The sequence below is a fragment of the Echiichthys vipera genome, assembly GCF_963691815.1.
Source record: "Echiichthys vipera genome assembly, chromosome: 7".
Taxonomy (NCBI): domain Eukaryota; kingdom Metazoa; phylum Chordata; class Actinopteri; order Perciformes; family Trachinidae; genus Echiichthys; species Echiichthys vipera.
The window spans coordinates 14,765,695-14,787,608 of NC_139832.1; the positions used below are offsets into that span (position 1 = coordinate 14,765,695).

Consider the following 21,914-nt stretch of genomic DNA (forward strand, 5'->3'; position numbering starts at 1 on the left):
GAAAGAATCTTCAAAATCATGTTCAAGCTTTCAATGCGCGTGTGCGCGTGTGTGCGTGCGTGCGTGCGTGCGTGCTTGTGTGATATGGAAATGGTGCGTAATTTAAAAAAACACAGTCACAAACAGCAGTGATACCAGGCTGTTTCTAATGAATATGGTGGATGGTCAGACCTAGACAGGCGGCAGAAGCACTGCCCGATATAAAGGATATATCATATACGATATCTGATTCTGCTGACCACTCAGAGGCTGCTTCTGGGCCGGATGTAGCCGCTGGGACGCCGATTTAAGTTTACAAATGAATTTGATCCGAACAGACATAATCAGTGTTGCACTGCTTTGCTTGTAATCTTGTGCCTTGATAATGCATTTGCAGCCTAAACTTCTCATATAACAATTTATTGCATTAAATGTGAAATGAAGACATCTTTATTTGGTTTGTCTCATTCTGAATTGAAATGATCTGGCTGTTCATGTCCTGGCTAATGGCTTCTTTCTCTGATTCTCCCAGATCAATGGCACAGTCACAGAGAACCTCTCCTTGATAGATGCCAAGAAGCTGATAGAAAGGTCAAAGGGCAAGCTAAAAATGGTTGTTCAGAGGGACGACAGGGCGACCCTGCTGAACATCCCTGACCTCGATGACAGCATTCCTTCAGCCAACGCCTCCGACAGAGACGGTGAGAGTGGTGTTAAGTGTTGGATTCAGCTGAGATGTGGCGCAGCTGAAAAGCCAGACTTGTCGGTGTGTATTTCAGACTGCAGTTGTTGAACAGTGGCTCTTGTTTGATCAGACATTTCAGATATCCATTCTCTGGCATCCGACCATTCCAATCGATCGCATGACAGACATCGTAGCAGCCGCTCTCGCTCTCCAGACAGAAGATCTGAACCTTCAGACCACTCCAGACACTCGCCCCCACAAATCAGCAACGGCAGGTAAAGACCGTCCTTCCACAAATTTAGATTTAAGGCTTTTAGATGTCATGTAAGAGATGCCAAAATTTAAAGTGCCATTTTCATTCAGATTCAGTTTTGCTTCTTTATTTCCGATTCTTTCTCCAGTTGATATAAAATGTACAATCAAGTACAAATGATTAAGATTTCTTTTCTTTCTTTCTTTTATCCAAGAGCAAACCACATGATTCAATTGCAAACTAACAAAAAAAAAACAGAACAATGTAGTATGTGAATTGTGAGGTTTTACTGATTTTTGTTGTCGTATCCCGTATTAAATTGATAATTTGGGTGTTTTTGTTTTAGGTTTGGGAAAACAAGCATTACATTAGGTTTTTAGAAAGTGTGATGAGCAGTGTTTAGTATATGTTCAGTTTAGTGCATTTTTAGATTAAACGCAGGGTCATGAAAGTTTGGAAAAGGCTCCATTTCAACTGTTATGTTTTCAAGGTTAGAAATTAGCTTTAATTTGAATATACTCCTTAGAAATATCTTAATGTTGAATATAATCTGGCATTTTTTTATGTACACAATAAATCATGTAAAAAACCTTTTTAATATTTGAAATGTAACAAAAGATATGAAGAAAAAGGTTTCAAAAGTCTGGACTTGTTTTAGCTGTATGCACCCTGTAAAAAACTAAGAATTGTCAGATTTATCAATACACAAAATAAGCGCTAGTTACAGCCCTATATTAATATTTAAAGAGCTGTTATCTAACTGATCTTGTCGTAATGTCTGTGCTTCTGTCAACATTTATTAAGACAGGCTTGTTTTGTTTTTGTTTGTGAAGGACTTTTGATTTTATGTTTTGGGTTAATACCAGCCATCAGCTCATTCAGCACTTCTGTGACTGTCACCTTGTTTGAAAGTACCTCATTAAGTCTTCATTTCAACTCACTAGCACACCAGAGTTGTTCCCCTTTCACACTGCTTATTGACCCGAGGAACGTAAAAGTCAAACTAAGTAGGATCAAACGTCTGTTCTCTTTAATTAAAAAGTTCAGTGCTCACCCTACATTACTGTGTGTCGGGAATTTAATGTCCTCTGCCATTTTTGATAGATCAGTTTAAAAAACTACTGATTTATATAATGTGATACTAGAAAAAAAAGGTGATGCGATATGTGAAACAGAAAACTGCATTGGCAAAAAGCAACTATGCTTATGAGTTTCATCAACACTCACTTAATGAGATTTGTCTGCACTCTTTATTTCCTTATACGTCAACAGCTGGAGAATACCGTAAGTTTGTCTTTATTATGCCGTGTGAGTGGTTACTAATAGTAGTGGTAGAAAATCCTGAATAGATTTAATGTAGATTTAAAAGTAGATGTTTTGGGTATAGGACTTTTGCAAACAAAATGCTGGTTTCCCTGACACAAATTCATAATTTCTGCTTGCCAGAGATGACTGTAGCAGCAAATTATTCCTTAAAGGAATATTTTTGAAGTGATGTTATGCAACAACAATTTGACATGTCAAATGTGTTTTGACTTGAGATGACAAGGTTCTGTGAAAGTGTCATAGTACCTCATGTCCCTTGAATGCTTTGGTGGGTAAACCGCACGTTTGGCAAAAGGACAATATGGCTCCAACAATGAAGGAACAAAAGGCTGTCCCCAAATACGAGTGTCAACTGTCTCCCCTTTTACATGTGGCTGATCTTTTATAAGATCTCTCTTTATGTCAGTGAATCTCTGGCTTGATCTTGCTTTATTTCGGTTGAAAAGATTGTATTATGGGGCAATATTCACAATTATTGTACAACTGATTTATGACACATCCGGGCTACTGGAGCACTAAAGTATTTAAATTAACAGACAGGAGATGCTGACAGGATATTATTGTCTATCTCAACCTGGATCTGTGACCTGTGACGTTTTCTCTCCGTTTAGGAAGTTGGCAGTTAAAAGTAGGTCCTCCTCCTGGATGGCTTGAAAAGGAAGTTTGTTTCTCAGCAGCCAGTTCAAACAGGATCCTGCATGGTTACTCGGTCACTCAGCCTGTGAATAAAGCAGTATTTTGCCAATGAAGTTGAGCCAGTGAGGTTGGAGTTGGAGCCAAAAAAGCTGCATTACTTACTTCTGTTCCCATCTGATTTGTCATTTGAAACGCATCGAGAATGTCAGCATTTATCAAAACACGGGGAAATCCTTTCATCATTTACTGACTCGTAACTGGCCAGGGTCACTGTGTATCAGTTTACATGGCCAAACTGTTTAAAAACTGGCACTGAAGCCAAACCTTTGCTGGTCTAAGGCCAGAGCCACACAGTGAGATTCACCTGGAGGACAGAATCCACTGTGACACCTTGGAAAAGCTGCCCTAAAAATAGAGCATAAAAGAGTGCAAAGACAAAGCAGTGACCTTCAAGACCAAGATGCAGCCTCAGACTCGACCCTCTTTTTACCTGTTTTGTAGCCAGTGCATGTCCACTGAAGTCAGGAGAAAAATTAAACAGCAACAGTTTTGTGTTGAGTGCTGTACGGTATTATGGCGTGTAGTTTAGATGTTCCCTTAAAACTGTCCCGTTGCCTCCAAGCTCCACTTCTCCAGAATGCACCATTTTTTAATCTCACATATTCCTTTTCTAAAGATAAATCTAACAAAATACATATTTTTTTGTCTGCAGTCACAGAAGTCGTGATGACGAACGGATCTCGAAGCCGGCTTCAACACCAGTGAAGCTACCAGAGGAGGTTCCTCTGCCCAAACCGAAGGAGTCAGCTATTGCTAGAGAGGACAAACAGCTCCCCCCACTCCCAGGTCAGTGATGTAACGATCAGCCTTTAAAGTGTGTAAGACATAAGACACTTTATTGTAATTGTAGGCAAAATTACATTTGGTAGCCTTCAGTGACCAGCAGCAATATTGAACAAGATAATAAATAATAAAGGTAATCCACAACAAGTTATGTGTGTATAATAAAGTGTTGAGAAAGACAAATTATGCACTTGGTACACCCCTTATTTGTGTGTTGTATCTGGGAACAACATAAGCGTGCGTGGGGTTCCCTTGCATAAATAGCAGAACAGTATATCATGATAATAAAATTAAATCTTGTTTGAATCAGTCATCCATTTTTTGCCCTTTTTGAAAGCACGACTACTGGAAAAAAAAAAAGTTAGACCCAGACGCCTGCTGAGCCTGGCTGAGTTTGCCTGAAGCCAAGTGAAAATAAACCATATGAGTTGATCGAATCTGACGTTCCTCCGCAGCCCGCAGCACTCTGCTGCCTTTCTGTTTGACCTCCCTGCTCAGGACACTGTGTGTGTGTGTGTGTGTGTGTGTGTGTGTGTGTGTGTGTGTGTGTGTGTGTGTGTGTGTGTGTGTGTGTGTGTGTGTGTGTGTGTGTGTGTGTGTGTGTGTGTGTGTGTGTGTGTGTGTGTGTGTGTGTGTGTGTGTGTGTGTGTGTGTGTGTGTGTGTGTGTGTGTGTGTGTGTGTGTGTGTGTGTGTGTGTGTGTGTGTGTGTGTGTGTGTGTGTGTGTGTGTGTGTGTGTGTGTGTGTGTGTGTGTGTGTGTGTGTGTGTGTGTGTGTGTGTGTGTGTGTGTGTGTGTGTGTGTGTGTGTGTGTATACTTTGCCTGTGTGTGTGATTTATTTTGAAGAGTTGTACTTTGTGTTTGCTGTATTTCAGTTGTAAGTGTGATCTGGGAGTGTTGCTTTGTTTTTTTTTTAAACATGTTCAGTTTTACATGTTCATCATCTGTCTGCATTAATAACCTGAGTTTGTGTGTTCGTTCAGAGCCCAAGCCGGTGTATGCTCAGCCTGGACAGCCAGATGTAGACCTGCCAGTCAGTCCCTCTGATGCCCCTGTGCCAAGCGCTGCCCATGATGACAGCATCCTACGGTAATATTAACAGTACAATATGTCAAACCATCATATATTACAGTCTTTAAATCTAAAAATAACTATTTTGTGACCTTTTTGAGCATCTCACTCCTTAAGTTTCAGTTCCCTTCATTAAAAACAGAAGGCAACCATGAGGGAGGAAGTCTGAGTGCAGTTCACATAACAACAGCACATCTTGGCAACAGTTTTCAAAATGCTCCCTCATTTATCTATACAAAGCATTTTGGCTTCAGGGCAGTTAAGACATTTTGTATTTTGTGGTACACATTGGTTTGCTGGCAAGTTGAATAGGCAGCTTAGAATACAACTTCATGCTCTTTTATCTGTGTTTGTGTGTGAGATAAATGGTTTACTGTGGTTAGTTTTGTCTTCAGCAAAACTATTGAAATGTTTTCAAATGTTCCGTAGGACTGCATCTTCCTCTTTCTACAGAACAATTTGACATCTTTGCTTTTTCAAGCACACTAAAGAGTCTAAAACAGTCTCAACAAAAGAGAAACCTGGCTGGCATCCAAGAGTCACTCAACTATTCATAAATTGAAGTTTACATTGGAAGGAGGGAAATTCCATTAAAGTGTTGCCTTGTCAAACACAATCAGACTAACTTTGTTTTTCTTCATCCTTAGGCCAAGCATGAAGTTGGTGAAGTTCAAGAAAGGGGAGAGTGTGGGGCTGCGGCTGGCTGGGGGTAATGACGTGGGCATCTTCGTAGCTGGTGTGCTTGAGGATAGCCCAGCTGCTAAGGAGGGCCTAGAGGAGGGCGACCAAATTCTCAGGGTGAGATACTTTTATTTTAAACACAGCAAGTGTATAACCTGACAGCTGCAATCCAGTGGTTGTTTTTGAATTCAAGAGTTAAAAGTAAAAATGAGTTAGAGCTGGTTTTTTCCTTCGTTTGAATATTGAGTATATAATAGTGTCTGTAAACAGCCATGTTTCATGGGCTATGCGTCCCCAAGTGTTTCCCTTTTTTATTCATGGTTTTACACACTGGCTGCTCCAAAATTCCTCTACCTCCAGGCTGGTCTCTTAGCAATGGCCCAGAGGGAGCACACACAAAAAAAGAGTCTTTCCTCTCGATGTGTTTGTCCCATTTCTTCAAAGCCATATATATCCCTGTTTGTACCTCCTCCTCCTTTCTCCAAGTATAAAGAGGAATAGCTTGATTTCTTGCAGTGCAGTAAAACCTGCAAGTACCCAGGCAATGCTGAGAACAGGAAGAGAAATGTAAATCCTTGTCTAAATAGAGTTTCACACCTCCTGTCATGCACGCTTTGAACGATGAAGCCAACTTGACTTAAAAGTACTACAAAACAGTGAAGTAATTCTGTTGAAAGCATAAAGCAGTAACCTCTTTGTTTACAGGTAAATAATGTAGATTTTGCAAACATAATCCGAGAGGAGGCGGTGCTGTTCCTCCTTGACCTTCCTAAGGGTGAAGAGGTCACCATTCTAGCCCAGAAGAAGAAAGATGGTAAGTGAAGTGAGTAAGGAGAGGAGACAAGAGATTCCCTTCTATTGATCACATTTTCCGTATGTTTCTGACTCGCTCTCCCCTTTTACAGTCTATCGGCGGATTGTGGAGTCAGATGTCGGTGACTCCTTCTACATTCGGACACATTTTGAGTATGAGAAGGAGTCTCCGTACGGGTTGAGCTTTAACAAGGGTGAGGTGTTCCGTGTGGTAGACACCCTCTACAACGGGAAGCTGGGCTCTTGGCTGGCTATTCGCATCGGCAAGAACCACCAAGAGGTGGAGAGGGGCATCATCCCCAACAAAAACAGGTGAGGGCTTCCTGAATGACATACTCAAAGCAGTAACTCAAAAAGGGTCATGAGTGGGGAAGAATAGGAAAATGACGGGAGTTAACTCGACCACCGGTACAGTAGGTGGCGCTCCGCCAACATACAACTGGTTAGAATACAGCTTTTTTTCTTGCGGTTTCACCTTAAATGTGTGGAATTGCCTGTATTGGTAGTGATGTTACATGACATGACGAAGTCCTCCCTCCATTTAAAGGTAAAGCTTGTTTTGTGTTTTTTTTCCACATGTTTTCGGCGCTGTTGCTCTATTTCCTCTTTCTAACGGAGCATGCACAGACGTGTAACCCTATCATAATTCAGGAATGCTGTTTACATGCACGAATAAGCACGTATTGAAGTAATTATCGAATTCGGAGTATGCCCTTAACCCGAATATACGCACAGACTGATGTTTGACAAAAACATAAAGTGTCTTAGTAAAGTATTGAGTCACCACGTGCCGCTTCATTGCGACTTGGCATGTATTCAACAAGTGTCTGAACTCTACTGAAGGGAAGTAACATTATTCTTTCATGCCCGCAATTGGGGTTTTGATGAGGGTGGCGGAGAGGCTGTCTATCATCCAAAACCTCACATAGGTGTTCAGTTGATTTAAGATGAGACTCTGGTGAGTGCGAAGGTCATAGCATATGATTCACATACTTTTCATTCTCATCATACCATTCAGTGACCCCTTCTGGATGGGGGCATTGTGATGGAGGCGACTAGTCCCCTCAGGATGGAAATGTTTCATCATAGGATAAAGGTGATTACTCAGAAAATCAAGGTCAACCGGGCCTGCTCAGCATGGCGACAACATGCCACAGAGCAGGATAGAGGTTAATTGCGTAATTGTATAATGCTCTACACCTGTATGGAAGCTTCTGTATTTGTTGTGTTTCTCTACTTATTTATTCAGGATTTTCCTTCAATATGTCAGCTATATGTATCTATCTATCTCTTCTTTGGCTTCAATTTTAGGTCAGCCATCTCAAAGAGTGACATGCTTGATAAATGTTTGTCACAACAGTCAGCCCCCCCCCCCCCCCCCCCCCCTATATTTATATTAAATGTGCTATCATTGCCATGTAGTGTCCTTAGGTACTGGCTGTGTTGAGGTTAGCCATGCCAAATTTATGACACATCCATTAGCTTGTGTTACATTAAGAACAGTCTCTTTCTTTCTTTCTGCCATTTGTCATCAGAGCGGAGCAGCTGTCCAGTGTGCAATACACGCTCCCCAAAACAGCAGGGGGCGACAGGGCTGACTTCTGGAGGTTTCGTGGTCTTCGCAGCTCAAAGAGGAACCTGAGGAAGAGCAGAGAGGACCTCTCTTCCCAGCCAGTCCAAACAAAGTTCCCGGCTTATGAAAGAGTTGTGCTGAGAGAGGGTGAGGAATCTGACCACGTCTGCTAGCCTATATTTCAATGTGAGACTAAAGCTGCATTCATTCAATATTTTAATATTTCTGTGCAGCTGGTTTCCTAAGACCTGTGGTGATATTTGGGCCGATCGCTGATGTTGCTAGAGAAAAACTCTCCAGAGAAGAGCCAGATCTTTTTGAGCTTGCAAGTATGTTTGTGTACATTATACTGCATATATATTGTAGATGACATCAACTGTCAGTTAATGTTTTAGTACTCCAAAAAAAATGTCTTCATAAATTCCCGTAACCCTGTTTCTAGAGAGTGAACCGAGAGATGCAGGAACAGACCAACGAAGTTCAGGAATCATTCGTCTTCACACCATCAAGCAGATCATTGACAGAGTGAGTATGCCTCCTTCTATCATACAACAGCATTGTAGGTGTTTAGATGATCTCGTCACAGATATATTTTCCATCCCTCCTCTTTCTTGCTTTTATCTTGTGAAGGACAAACATGCTGTCCTGGACATCACCCCAAATGCTGTGGACAGGCTGAATTATGCTCAGTGGTACCCGATTGTAGTCTTCCTAAATCCTGATACAAAGCAGGGTGTAAAGAACATGAGGACCAGACTGTGTCCAGAGTCCAGGAAGAGCGCCAGGAAGCTCTATGAGAGAGCCATCAAACTGAGGAAGAATAATCACCACCTGTTCACCAGTGAGTGTGCAGAGAGTGCATGGTGTCTCTTTCACATGTATTATTCTTCATGAAGTGACTTGGACTAAACATGATTCTCTTTTAGCCACCATCAACTTGAACAATATGAATGACGGCTGGTATGGAGCTCTGAAAGAAACAATCCAGCAACAGCAGAACCAGTTGGTGTGGGTGTCAGAGGGCAAGGTGAGAGACGGTTGTGTCATTCCATTTCGCTGAACAATATTTTTCGATTCCTGTCTGACCAAGCGACACATGCAATGATCATTTCTCTGCTCTGCTCAGGCGGATGGCACGACAGAGGATGACTTGGACATCCACGACGACCGTCTGTCCTACCTGTCGGCTCCAGGTAGTGAATACTCCATGTATAGCACAGACAGCCGCCACACTTCGGACTATGAGGACACAGACACGGAAGGTGGGGCGTACACAGACCAGGAACTGGACGAGACTTTGAATGACGAGGTGGGTCTGCCCACGGAGCCCGCCATCACCCGCTCTTCCGAACCTGTACGAGAAGACCCGCCCGTAATTCAGGACACACCTGGTTACCCTGGATACCAGCACCCTGTGCAGCCTGACCCAGCCAGTCGCATAGACCCTGCTGGGTTCAAGATGGCCGCTCCGCAACAGGTAATGTTTATATCGAGCTTTGCAGGCAGGCCACTGCAGGCTGCACCTGTCAGAGCTGGATGTATGCCTAAAAGTACTGCAGAGCTGAGGAATAGCTCCTTTGTGTTCAGTGTTGTGTTGTGACATTGTTAAGATTAAATGTCCTTTGCTAAGTAATAAACATGTTTTAGAAGCTACCGGTATGTTATCTTTTCTAACCACATTCTCTGGCTGGTGTAAAACTGATTCAGTGTAAGGAAGAAGATCATGGTGTTGGGGTGAGCTGTACTTTGTATGCCCTTGGCAGGCTGTGTTATAAATGTCTCTTAACAATACTTCACAGCAAGATGAGGCTGCTCTGCCCATGCCCTCGTTGTCTCCGACGGTGGTAGCGCCCCCTGCTGTTGAGCAGCCTGTACAGCTTGAGGGTATGCACCTAGAGGAGCCGCCTGCTGCAGCCACAGCTCCTCAGGCTGACTCACTTAGCAGCCCCAGCCCTGCCCCTGAGCTTATTCAGCCCCCACCACCACTACATGAACCCCACCCGTCTGGACCGCCTGGTCCAGAACCAAAGGTACCCGCTGTTTCACCAGCCACTCGGACCGGGCCTGGGCCCCAGCCTGCTGTTTTAACTGCCTGTCTTCTCGCACATGCTTTACACTTGCTCTCTGCATGACATGCCCACACTGTGTGACTCACTGAGCCCACTGTGTGCCTCTGGCTCCCAGAGAAAATGTGAGACAGACTAGTCCACATGCACCACAGTGGGCTGGGAGACCAAAGGGACTGGCACATCTGAGTCTTTGACCAGGGTGAAGACATCCACAACCAGCCCTAACTGTTGCCTCTTACTTCCTTTGCATGGCTCCTAATGTTTTTTGGGTTCTTTTCAGCTTTAACTCTCTTCTGTAGATGAACAATCGTAGCACTTACAGTGGCATCATAATGGTAGATGTGTCGTCTGTTGTAGTGCCAGTAGTTGCATTAGATGCAAACTGAATGTTGGTTGCATGATGAAAGCTAACCTGCAGACAGTACTCTTGGTAATGATTTCCATCAAGCAGTTCTCCCTATGGAACAACAAACTTACATCAGCACACTACATTGTGTCTTCTGTGGAGTAGTTTTGTCCTGAGTAGATGCCAACAAACAAACCCTCTTCCATAGGAAGTACGGAAACTAGATTTGCTGTCTACAGGCTACACATCATATGTTTGAAATGAGGCCTTTCAGAAATGTGCAAAATGCTTGTTAGTTCAATATTTATAAAATGTGTTAATGTATAAAACCCAGTCGAGTTCATATGGATTATCATCATTCTTGAGAGGCATCTTGTCAAACAGGCATTCAGAACTGTTTTCGAATAATGGAGAAAGGTTTGCTTGTGTAATTGCACTTTGAATTGATATAATTACAATAATAATAATGATGATAATAATAATGATGTTATATGTGTTCAGTTCTTCAAGGTTTCATTTTATATTTCAGTATTGAATTTAATCTTGAAATTATTCTTAATCTGGTGTTGAGAAAGCATTTTTCCCTGACCGCTTTCTGTCCTCCAACTCGGTGATTGTTAAAAGCTCAAAAATGATGACGATGTAATGGATGTATTCATTTAGTGCTGTTTCTTCACAGATGTACAAGAAAGATCTGTACAATATGGAGGACCCTGTGCGAATCAACCATGGCCTGAAGCAGTCTTTGAGCTACAGTCACCAGCCGTCGTACCAGGACAAACAGCCATACCGCGAATACGACCACCCGCCTTACGGATACGATGGAGGCGGCTACACAGAACCAAAGCCTCACAACACTGACTCTCACCTGCACTACGACAACCGTGTGCCTCATTACAACGAACAGTGGCCCCCCTACGACCAGCAGACCTCATCCTCCCAGCCCGCAGGGTACCAGCCGGGCCACCAGCAACCCATGGGCTACAACCCCCGGTCCCCCTACGACGACGGACCAGGAAGGGACTACAGCCCCCCTCAGCCGCGCTATGATGAGGCCCCACCTCTGGGCTACGATGGCAGACGACGCCACAGTAAACCTGGGCCCATTCGTTATGATGAGCCACCTCCTCCTCCCCCAGCTGGCTATGATGCCCGCTCTCCTTATGAGGTAGAACCTCACTGCTTCCCCATTAATTCACCTCGATCGCCGGAGCCCCCAAAGCAGTATTACAGTGACTCTGGTCTGAGGCCCACCTACATTCCTGGTCCTCCAAACCGGGGATTTAAACCAGGGATGCATGACCCTATGATGAACTCTGAACCTACAATTCCCCCTCCTAAACCAGAGACACTGCCCTCTCCAGGTGAGTCAGCGATCACTCCGGGCTCCAAACCCCTCCCTCCGCCGCCGCGGGAAGACCTGGATGAGGACCCGGCCATGAAACCGCAGTCGGTGCTCAACAGAGTAAAGATGTTTGAGAATAAACGGTCTGTCTCTATGGACAGGGCTAAAGAAGGAGGAGAATCAGCACTCAGGGTAAGTTCCTCACAGAGGCTGTCCCCTCGATGGGTCAAACATATGCTGTGTATGATATTTTGGATGTTGGGGTTAACTGACTGAACGTCACAGTTTGGTAATTGTAGAAGCTACAATGTCTATAGTGTGAAAATTAACTTTGCAAGTCACGTAACAGGAGTGTGCATCAGTTTGTTTTGTGTGTGAGAGAGTTGTTGTGCCAGTCACCTGGAGCATTTAGATGAAGAGCTGTAAAAATGTCATAGTTAACTGGCATTTAAGCACTATATTGGCAGCGTGGGAGCCTTTTGGATACCTATAAAATTACCAGGAGTTGTTGTAGAAGATGGCATATCTAATTTACAAAACGTGTTGTTGAAAGTGACTGCAAGGGGTCCAACACTTCCAATATTTTCCAACATCTTCAAGATAATCATCAACCCCTTTTATGCCCAAGTCAAGGAAGAAATTTCTTGCGATATGTAGTAGTTACCTGGAGCAGTTCTATGAGTATGTGCTGAACCCTCTATTTTCTATATAAAGTAGGTAGTACATAAGTACAGGATGGGCATGTTAGGCTAAATGTCAGATGGGCGTTTTTGTTAGCTATTTTAGTTTTACAATTTGTACTTGGATATGCAAGAATTTTAAAGCAGCATGATGCGACCAAAAAAAAGGCTCCACGGAGGCCAAATTATCTTTTCCCAAACTGCAGATGCATCAGTCCAAAAAACTGCACAACTGCAAGACTTGAAACTGCAAGCTTGTTTTTGTGAAATGATCATCTGGCCTGTGAGATGTCATGCACAGTGCTTGTGTCCCTGTGCATGCAATCCATTCATGTGAACAAAAATCTGGATAGCATGCAAGAAGCACTAAAAAGGCACCCTCCTTTTGCTTTTCAGCCTGCAGATGTTCCTAAACCTGTGAGTGCACCTGGCCCAGTCCTGAAAGCTAATTCCCTCAGCAACCTGGAGCAGGAGAAATCCACCTACAGGTATGTAGTCCTCATCACAGCACTTCATGCTGCAGAGTAGGTGAGTGAAGGACAACACTGAGATCCTTGCAAAGGCATTTGGTACTTCATTTATTGTTGTTTGAGCTCTACCTAGTGGACACAAGTTACTATGCAGGAGGCCATGTGTGGTGTGCAAAGCACTCAAAGGCAAAGTATCTACTAAAAGTATCAGTTATGCATTTTAGCAGGATCATTAGGAACCTCATTGCTCGCTGCTGTGAGAAGGTCAGCACCAGTCTCATTACCGTCCTGAGCTCCTTGCCTTGTCTGGGATGTTTAGATGGATTTATGTCACATTGTCCAGCAGGCTTTAGGCTCATCCTGCTGTCTGTCCCTGCTGTCTAAATTTCTGCAGTCGTTTTAACTTGTTTCTTTTTCCTTCCTCTGCAGGGCCCCTGAGCCACAGAAGCCCCATACTAAACCCCTGGATGATGTAATGCGCTCCAACCACTATGACCCAGATGAGGATGAGGAGTACTACAGGAAGCAGTTGTCCTACTTTGATCGCCGTAGCTTCGACAGCAAGGCCATGGGCCAACCCAGTCCTGGCATCAACCGCTTCCATGATGTGCCCAAACCAGCTCAACTGTCCTACCCATATAACAGGTGTAACTACAAACCTCATGCCAGCACTGTTGGCTGATGTACAAAACTCCTGAGCACTTTGGTTAAACCAGCTGCAGAATCATTATCGTTTACCGTATTGTTGTTGTCTACCTACTGCAGAGTTGAGTCCATAGAGAAGGTGAGTCCAGTGGAGAAAAGATACGAACCCCTGCCCCAAATCAGCCCGTCATCACAGTATGGGCCCCCCATGTCCGCCATCCCACCCAACACACTGCCCAAGCTCAGTCCCAATGATGGTAAGCTGTCTAACTTTTCCTGCCTGACTCTGAAACTTCATCATGTACTTATCTAGTGCATTAACATTGTACAGATGCAAAGATGTGTCATTTCTGTTGTTTGCGGCTGCAACTAAACTATTTTTATGATGAATCTGGCAATTTGTGTTTCTATAAAATATTCTTCGCAATTTCCTAAAGCTCAAGGTGACACCTTTTTAAATGGCTTCTTTGGTCCGAGCATCAGTACAACACCCAAAGTTATTCATTTTACCATCGCGTAAGATGACTTCAACGATTAATTGCATTTCGATATAATTTCAGCTCTGTTTTTAAGGATATTAAAGTTGAAAATATAATGGTTTGACACTGTATTTAAGTGATTGTATCTTCCTTCATACATTTCCAGGGAACTCCATACCCGAGCCGATGAGTTCACCCAATCCTAAACCCGAGCTGCCAGCTCTCAGGCCGGCCAGCAGGGACGAACCCACACAAGGTGGCTACCTACCCCCGAGGGGCCTTCCCGACAGGTCCCCGGTCAACGGAACTGATACAGCACCCCCAAAGATACTGGGCGCTCCTGCTCCAACTAGCTATAACCGCTACGTCCCCAAGCCGTACACCAGCTCAGCCCGTCCCTTTGAGCGCAAGTTTGAAAGCCCTAAGTTCAACCACAACCTGCTGCCCAACGACACACAGGTGAAGACAGACCTCCTCAGTAAGCCCAGTGTGGTGAGCAACAGCGGTGGGAAGCCTCAGCTGTCACCACAGCCCCTGGATCACGACAGTGGCCTGGACACCTTCACGCGCACTATGGACAACAGGCCCAAATACCAGCACAATAACATCAACGCCATCCCCAAGGCCATCCCTGTAAGGTGAGAAACTCTCAACTCAAGAGACCTGTTTGTTCACAGGGCGCTTGTTCTTGTTTCCTCTGCTGTGCATTATTGTCTTCACTGTTTTGACCGATGATGCTGACTTCTGCGCTTCCAACCCTCAGCCCCAGCACGCTGGACGATGACGACGAGGACGAAGGACACACAGTGGTGGCCACAGCACGGGGGATCTTCAACTGTAACGGAGGAGTCCTGAGCTCTATTGAGACGGGCGTCAGCATCATAATCCCCCAAGGTGCGATCCCCGAGAGCGTGGAGCAGGAGATTTACTTCAAGGTGTGCCGGGACAACAGTATCCTGCCCCCCCTCGACAAGGAGAAAGGTCAGTCCTGTCTTTAGCTCCTGAATATGTGAAAGAACAGTCTCAACATCTGAGAGAAGAAAACATTTGACGTTATTTAATGACCATGGTAAACAAGAGATTTTACATGCGTTATTTTAGATGAATTGCTACATCAGGATAATGTTGAAACAGAACCTTTTATTGGATAATTGTAGATGTGATGTCTACATTATCTAAAATTTTATACATTTGTGACTAACTACAAGTTTCTACTTCACACTGATGCTGCTATACAATGAAACAAAAGCAAATGACTACATATATATGTGAGAAGTATGAACCAATAAATACATGATTTAGACAGTGGTTACACAGTTAGAAATGTCCTCTTAAATAAAATAACATCCATGCCAGCTATATTAAGATTATTTTTTATAGCATTAAGCACAGGGAGAGTTTGGTAATTTAATTAACCAAGCAAGTCAGTTAACAGTTCTTTCTCATTCTCCATGAAGGCTTGGCAAGAATCCATTGTACCTCTTGATTGGTTTATAAATAATCCAGTGTGCTCATTAATTTGTGGAATTTAAATCTTGTTGTGTGTCTGTGCAGGAGAAACGCTGCTAAGTCCGCTGGTGATGTGTGGCCCGCATGGACTCAAGTTCCTGAAGCCGGTGGAGCTGCGCTTACCTCACTGTGCGTCTATGACCCCTGATGGTTGGTCTTTTGCTCTAAAATCCTCCGACTCCTCGTCGGGTACGCTGTCCTCTGTCCTTCTGGGGTCTTTGGGCTGGCTTTTATGATAAGATAGCAGAGATTCTGACTAGTTTTAGTCATCTCATCTGTTTTCCGTATTCCCCTCACTTCTTCTTCATGCATGTGCTGTTTTAGCTTTGAGTTTTTTTCTCTTATTTTCATGCCTAAAATGAACTGAGGAGCCTTTATTCAAATTCCACAAAGTTATAGAAGTCCATTGTTATGGGAAAAACCCGTCAAAGATTAGACACAAGCAGGTCTTGGCTTTTCTCTGTGGTTTAATTTATCATTTTCTGCAGAAAAGGACTGTGCTCTGCGCACACAAACACAGGCTGCTGGAGAGAAAGACCCAGAGCTCAGGGCTGTTTTTTATTTTATACAATACATGAATACATAATCAGCGTTTAGATGGGTGACGTACAAGGCAAAGTAGTATCTTTAGTCACATTACAGGCAATAACCTTTGTCATACTTGTATCACAGGATAGGAAGTCTCTCTAAAGTTACACAGAGCTGAATATTGTATGCTCAGATAAAGAACTTCTACATCACAAGGGGATAAAGAATGGGTTTTGTCCTGTGTTTTAAAACCCAACACATGTAAATTGTAATTTCCACCACACCGTTGATGCTGCAATGAAGGAAAGCTACAACGCGGAGTTTTTGTTTATCAACATAGGACCAAGCAATGGCCGTGTAGAGCTTTCTCAGTTGTGATTTCACACACAACAAAAGAGGCACTGGCGTCCAGTATGAGTGAGTCATTAATTAACTACATGACCCTACCCACAAGCCGCAAACTTTATACATTATAGTAACATAATTATAGAGAGAGACAGAGACACACAGACAAACAAAATCTGAAGTACATGTAAAGTCCACTTTATGTGATATAAATTTTATTTTGATGAGAAGTCCACACTAGATTTTGGGAGAAGGCGAAATATAGCAGCCCCAGCCTCTATAGGGTTGACCTGTAGGCCTGTACGTCTGTTGCACTTGATGTGACATTATGTGCTCTGCTTTACTTGCAACCACATCCAACTCCGATGGGTGTTATGGTGTCACAGTACATCACCAGTGCTCGGTGTGGCAAAAGCATGTTGTCACCATTAGTTAGGCAGGGCAAGATTAAGATACTCTTTAAATTGAGCAACACAATGCATTCCTATATGTTTGTCCCCAATTTTAAATTACATTGTACCACATAACTATTGTACATGATACTTAGGAGAAAAAAAGAAAAAGAATTACACAATTAATTGGTGGCTGTAATCTATATATCTGTATAACCAAATTAACTTAAGATACTTGGACACTGTTTGACCTGCATGTGGGTCCACTCGCGCATCACTACTGTCTGTAGTTCCGCCCACCCGGCTTTCAAATTTACAATGAAAAAACACTGACATTTTGTCGATTAATAGATTTCAGTCCGTCGACAGAAAATGTATCAAATATTTTGATAATTAATTAAGACCTTGCCAAACATTACCCATGTTCCAGCTCCCCAAATGTTGCTTCTTTTCTTTGTCTTGTGTGACAGTAAACTGATTGTTTGTGGGTTTTTGACTGTTAATCTGACAAAGAAAGCTATTTTAAGTGAGTGACTCGTTATGCCCATTTTCACTATTGTCTGACCTTTTTAAAGACCAAACAGTTAATTTAGACAATAATCAGGAGATTAATCAGTCATCAATCAAAGAATCATGTCACCCTAAATACCTTTTACATTAATTACTATTGTACAACTTGATGATCAAACGGCCTTTTATGTATAGCAGCAAATGTCATAATTCATCAGAATCTATTCAACAAAGCTGTGTAAAAGGCTAAAGTAATACATGACGTATGAAGTCACTATTAGTTTATGTGATGAGTGAGTCACCAATTAATGAATGTTAGCCCACAGTTACTCACCGAATTAGCTCGAATCCAGTAACATAAAGAAAACATTTTAGGCATTTCAGACACATTTCTTGGGTCAGCCTCTAAAAGCAGAACAGTAACTATTCAGCACCTATTTATACTTGGTTCTAGTGGATTTGCATTAGGTAATCATTTGTAAATTCGTATCATGACATGACTTTATTTGAGGTGACACAAGTCAAACAGGTAACTCGTACTGTAACGGTGATCTGTGTTACATAATGATAAACAATCTGTGTTATTTACACTCAGTAATAACTTTATTCTCTAGACCTATGGTCATTGAGACAGATAGCTTTTAGCATTTAGCTTTGCATTCCTACAACATTGTTGGACTTTTTTTTTTTAAAGCCTTAAAATCGATGCTGCAGAACCAGAGATAACACCTTTTTCTATTCCACACATTCTTCTTCCATGTAAAAACCTGGTGCCTACATTTACCATAATGCAACTGAAGTTACCTAAGCAACAAAAGTAGCCTCGAGCTACCAGCCTCACATACATAAGCAAACATCAGACAGTTGTGACGTAGATTTTGTGAGAAATGTTTTGCTTTCAGAGAGGCTGTTCAGAGACTCCTTTCTATGAAACTGGATTCCAGCTAATTTGATGGAATACAAATTCATGTATAAAGTTAAGATTCATTAAATTTCACTGATCCATTAAGCATTAACTAACCAAATAAACTCACGGTGAGCAACAGAGATTTATTCCCTGCTTTAACGTTTGCATTGAATCATCATCAGTCGTACATGTTCTTCTTTTATTTGTGGTTCATCTTTCAGAAAAATCTTTTGTTTTGAGCATTTTTTTTTTCTGTAGATGAAGGGAGGTGCTCCAGCAGCTGACATCATGTCTCTGTTTCCTGCAGGTGATCCCAAAACCTGGCAGAACAAATCTCTCCCTGGAGACCCAAACTACCTGGTGGGTGCAAACTGTGTGTCTGTGCTCATTGACCACTTCTGAAGAGGGCAACAGCTGGCCTGTTACTGAATGTGATAAACAAGGGACCTCAGTTTCCCCCCGCCGTGGCGGCGTGCACGATGAAGTATGAACCTGATACTCTCACGTTGTTTACTGTGCCCACAAATAAAAAAAAAAATGAAAAGGCGACACACACACACACACAAGGAGAGTCGGAGGAGTCCAGCATCCCCCACGCTGTACTCTTGTTCTTTTCTTTCTTTCTTTTTTTCCGGTGCTTTCAAGGCTTGCAAAAAATAAAAGATTAAAACAAGTTATTTAAACAAAAGGAACTGAAGTTGGAATGCATGACCAGTGCCACAGACTGAAATATCTCATTTTGACATTTTTAGCTAATTTTGTAAAAGGTCAGAGCGGTGCAAGAAAAAGGAGAATTTTGGAAACTTGTTTAATATTGCAATGGGATTTTTGCGTACTGTAAAAAAAAAAAAAAAAAGACACTCACAAACAGCAAAGTTGGTATATGCAAAACTTTTGTTTGTGAGTTCTGTGGTCATGCGTTTCACTCATGAAGGATCTCTGAAGACTTGAGAAATGCTGAGCCTGACTCATGAAGGCATCGTTAAGATGAAAAAATAATAAAGAAGAATGAAGGATTAGTATCAGACGCCCGTTTGTTCGACGGGGCGCTCTCTGTTTAAAACTGATGTTTTGTAGCAATGTTTTACCGTAGATAAATATACTGACTTGATTTTACAAACTCCTGCTGTCTAGAGATCTATGCATGTGCTATGACTCAGGTCCAGAAGCCTGCTACTACTAAGTTCAACACATGAAAATCCCATCGTACACTGCAAGCAGTGATGCCTTATCTGCATATTAACTTTTCAGTGAAACTTTAAAACATCGGATCCTTCAGTTATAGCGATCACTACGAAAGAAAAAGTTGTCTCTGCATTTTCTCATAAAAAGTGAACTTGGATTTAGCACACGAGAATAATTGAGGCTGATGAAAAGGTATGCTTTCTTTTACTGCTATGCATATGAAGTCTGAGGAAATACAAAAAGCTAGAAGATGTTTAAATTGTGGCTGTACATATTGCTAGTATATGGCCTTGGTTCTCTGTAAATTAACTTTTGTACATCTTTGTTATTTTGTATAAAAGAGAAAATGTTTGTTAAAAAAGAGAAAGCGGTTACATTGGTTATGTTTGTATTCTGGTTATACCCCTGAGCCTTGGAACTGACATAAGCAGTAATAAGTCTTGACTTTTCTACCAACATATACACACTACTTAAGGCATTTTTAACAGTCAGAAAACTTTTTATTCTTATTTACAAACTAGAGAAGTGCTTGGTTTAAATGATTTTAAAAGATGTACTTGAGGGGGTCTGCTGTGAAGAGTGGTCCCTTCCTTTATTTGTGATACTGGATGCTGTATTGTGTGCCCTGAAATGTATTTTTGTACTAATAGACAATTTATTATGGCACATCGGTACTATTTTCTTTTGATATGATAACACTGCTTCAACCCGACACTAGTTTATTTTCCCGTGTGGCTGACATTCTTTTTATTTATTTTGATTTTACTTCGGTTCAACTTCTTTTTTTCCTTTGCAACACATTTCTAAGTATACCACTGTATTAATAAATAAATTCATTTTTAAAGTAACTGCTGTTTGGAGGAGTGTGTTGTGTTGATCTAAACTTCCAGATGTTTTACATATCGACACACCCAGACTGTTTTTCTGCCAAACTGCTCAAAAGATTCCTTTGTGGTTTGTGAAGTTGGCGACTGTATTGTCAGTATGAAACAATTCTGCCATTCACAGCTGCTGCTCAATTTCATCCACATGTAAACTCAGTGAACCGTGTTGTCAGGTGGATTATTGTGCTTACGCTACTGTAACTCCAGTGCTGACAGACAGACTTCATTTAAAGATGGTGCCATGCATCCTATTGGTTTGCTAACGACATTTTATGTTCCTTAAAAATGAATTTCCTGGTGGTGTTTTCTGGTTCACAAGCCAGAAATAAGTTGCCCTTTTTTTCTAAAAAAAAAAAAAAGGAAAAAAAGATCCCATCCAAAAATGTTTGCATGCATTCAGTAGCCTGTTTATTAGGTACATCTTGCTAAAGTTACTGCAACAGCTCTGAAATAGATCCTTAAAAACATTCATGAAGGTTATAATGTTTCAGAGGGATGTTGATTCTGGTTAATCTGGGGGCTGTGGTTTGTGATGCTGTTGAGCTGTATTGCATCATACTGAGGTGTTTGTTGAACCTAGGGGTGGACAATATAATAGAAACAATAATATTCATTATAAGGCAATATAGTTCAACAGCATCACAAATTGCAACACATCGAAAAGATTTTTGACAAAACTGAACATTATAACCGTCATAAATGTTTTTAGGATTTCTTTCGGGACTGTTGTTGGCAACTGAACAGTTGTATGGTTGAGAAGAAAAAAAATCACATAGCGTCCCTTTTAAAAAAATAATAATAATTTTAAATTTTAAGTGTAACTAGATTTAAGATGAAAGTGTATTCTCACTGTATGTGCTGAAAGTTTCAAGTTTCCACATCACACTAGCGTACTTGACCCGTGATAACGAAACCAAAAAAAAACAACAAAAAAGGCCCTTATTCCCAAAACCTCTTAATGCTATAAGTAGCTCCTTACTTGCTCGTTTAGGAGTAACTCTTAAAAAGATGTCCGTCTTAATTTTTGCACGACTTTTTCGGTCGGGAGTATTACACAAAGCATATTAGCACTAAAAGCAGCTCCTAAATCTGTGAAAAGTTAGAAGTAGTCAAGAGGATTCCTAAATCACTAAAGGCAAATCACAAACAATCCTAAAATGGCTGCTGCCCGCAATCCACCTCGTAATACTCAGCATTTTAGAAACCTTTAATGATAGAATGAAGTCTTTTGCAGTTATTCCGACACTGAATTTCCTTCATTTCGTGCACCAGTTGGACAAGAAGTAAGAGCTGTTGTTGTTTGCCCCTCTCACTGTCAGCCATAGTTACTGTAGTTACTGTACATGATACCTGCTAATTGTTACCGAGCTGCCAGACACCTAAAAGAATGTCAATTGCTCATATATACTTCACAAGTTAGAAGCTTATATTACTCTTTGTTTCATGTTAAATCAGTGCCTTAGCCTGCATTTTATTTTAAAATCTTTATTTGGATATGGCAACATACCTCTTACAGTATTTCTATTGATAATTCACTGACTGAGACCCAGGACCCAAGACATCCAATCACAGCTTCATTAAACATGACATCATTCACAGTAACGGGGTCAACCCCGCCCTTTTTCTTGGCTTAAGACTTCTCCCAAGTAAAAGTGTTTTTATCAGCAGCTTTGCGAAGAGGTTGTAAGAGGACACTGTTAGTTAGGAACTTTTAGTGTCATTTAGGAGTCTTCCTAGTGGTGAGATTGAATGTTTTGGGAC

The 21,914-nt window shown here is 41.9% G+C and overlaps 1 protein-coding gene across 6 annotated transcripts in view; it reads left to right on the forward strand.

Moving 5' to 3' along the window:
* The window catches only part of tjp1b (tight junction protein 1b), a 35,358-nt gene extending 16,303 nt beyond the window's left edge, over positions 1-19,055 (forward strand). For 2 of the 6 annotated variants that reach the window (XM_083916668.1, XM_083916669.1), the window contains exons 7-28: positions 512-680; positions 795-939; positions 3,592-3,725; positions 4,705-4,810; positions 5,440-5,590; positions 6,179-6,287; positions 6,379-6,598; positions 7,822-8,006; positions 8,093-8,188; positions 8,302-8,384; positions 8,490-8,700; positions 8,786-8,886; positions 8,986-9,336; positions 9,659-9,889; positions 10,954-11,811; positions 12,696-12,787; positions 13,199-13,414; positions 13,535-13,671; positions 14,060-14,531; positions 14,657-14,874; positions 15,448-15,591; positions 18,392-19,055. In XM_083916668.1, the coding sequence (XP_083772794.1) occupies positions 512-680; positions 795-939; positions 3,592-3,725; positions 4,705-4,810; positions 5,440-5,590; positions 6,179-6,287; positions 6,379-6,598; positions 7,822-8,006; positions 8,093-8,188; positions 8,302-8,384; positions 8,490-8,700; positions 8,786-8,886; positions 8,986-9,336; positions 9,659-9,889; positions 10,954-11,811; positions 12,696-12,787; positions 13,199-13,414; positions 13,535-13,671; positions 14,060-14,531; positions 14,657-14,874; positions 15,448-15,591; positions 18,392-18,486 (4,524 nt within the window). In that variant the 3' untranslated portion in view covers positions 18,487-19,055. The remainder of the gene's footprint in view (positions 1-511; positions 681-794; positions 940-3,591; positions 3,726-4,704; positions 4,811-5,439; positions 5,591-6,178; positions 6,288-6,378; positions 6,599-7,821; positions 8,007-8,092; positions 8,189-8,301; positions 8,385-8,489; positions 8,701-8,785; positions 8,887-8,985; positions 9,337-9,658; positions 9,890-10,953; positions 11,812-12,695; positions 12,788-13,198; positions 13,415-13,534; positions 13,672-14,059; positions 14,532-14,656; positions 14,875-15,447; positions 15,592-18,391) is intronic. The other 4 variants (XM_083916670.1, XM_083916672.1, XM_083916671.1 and 1 more) reach the window with 2 other exon arrangements.
* Positions 19,056-21,914: the final 2,859 nt, after the last annotated feature.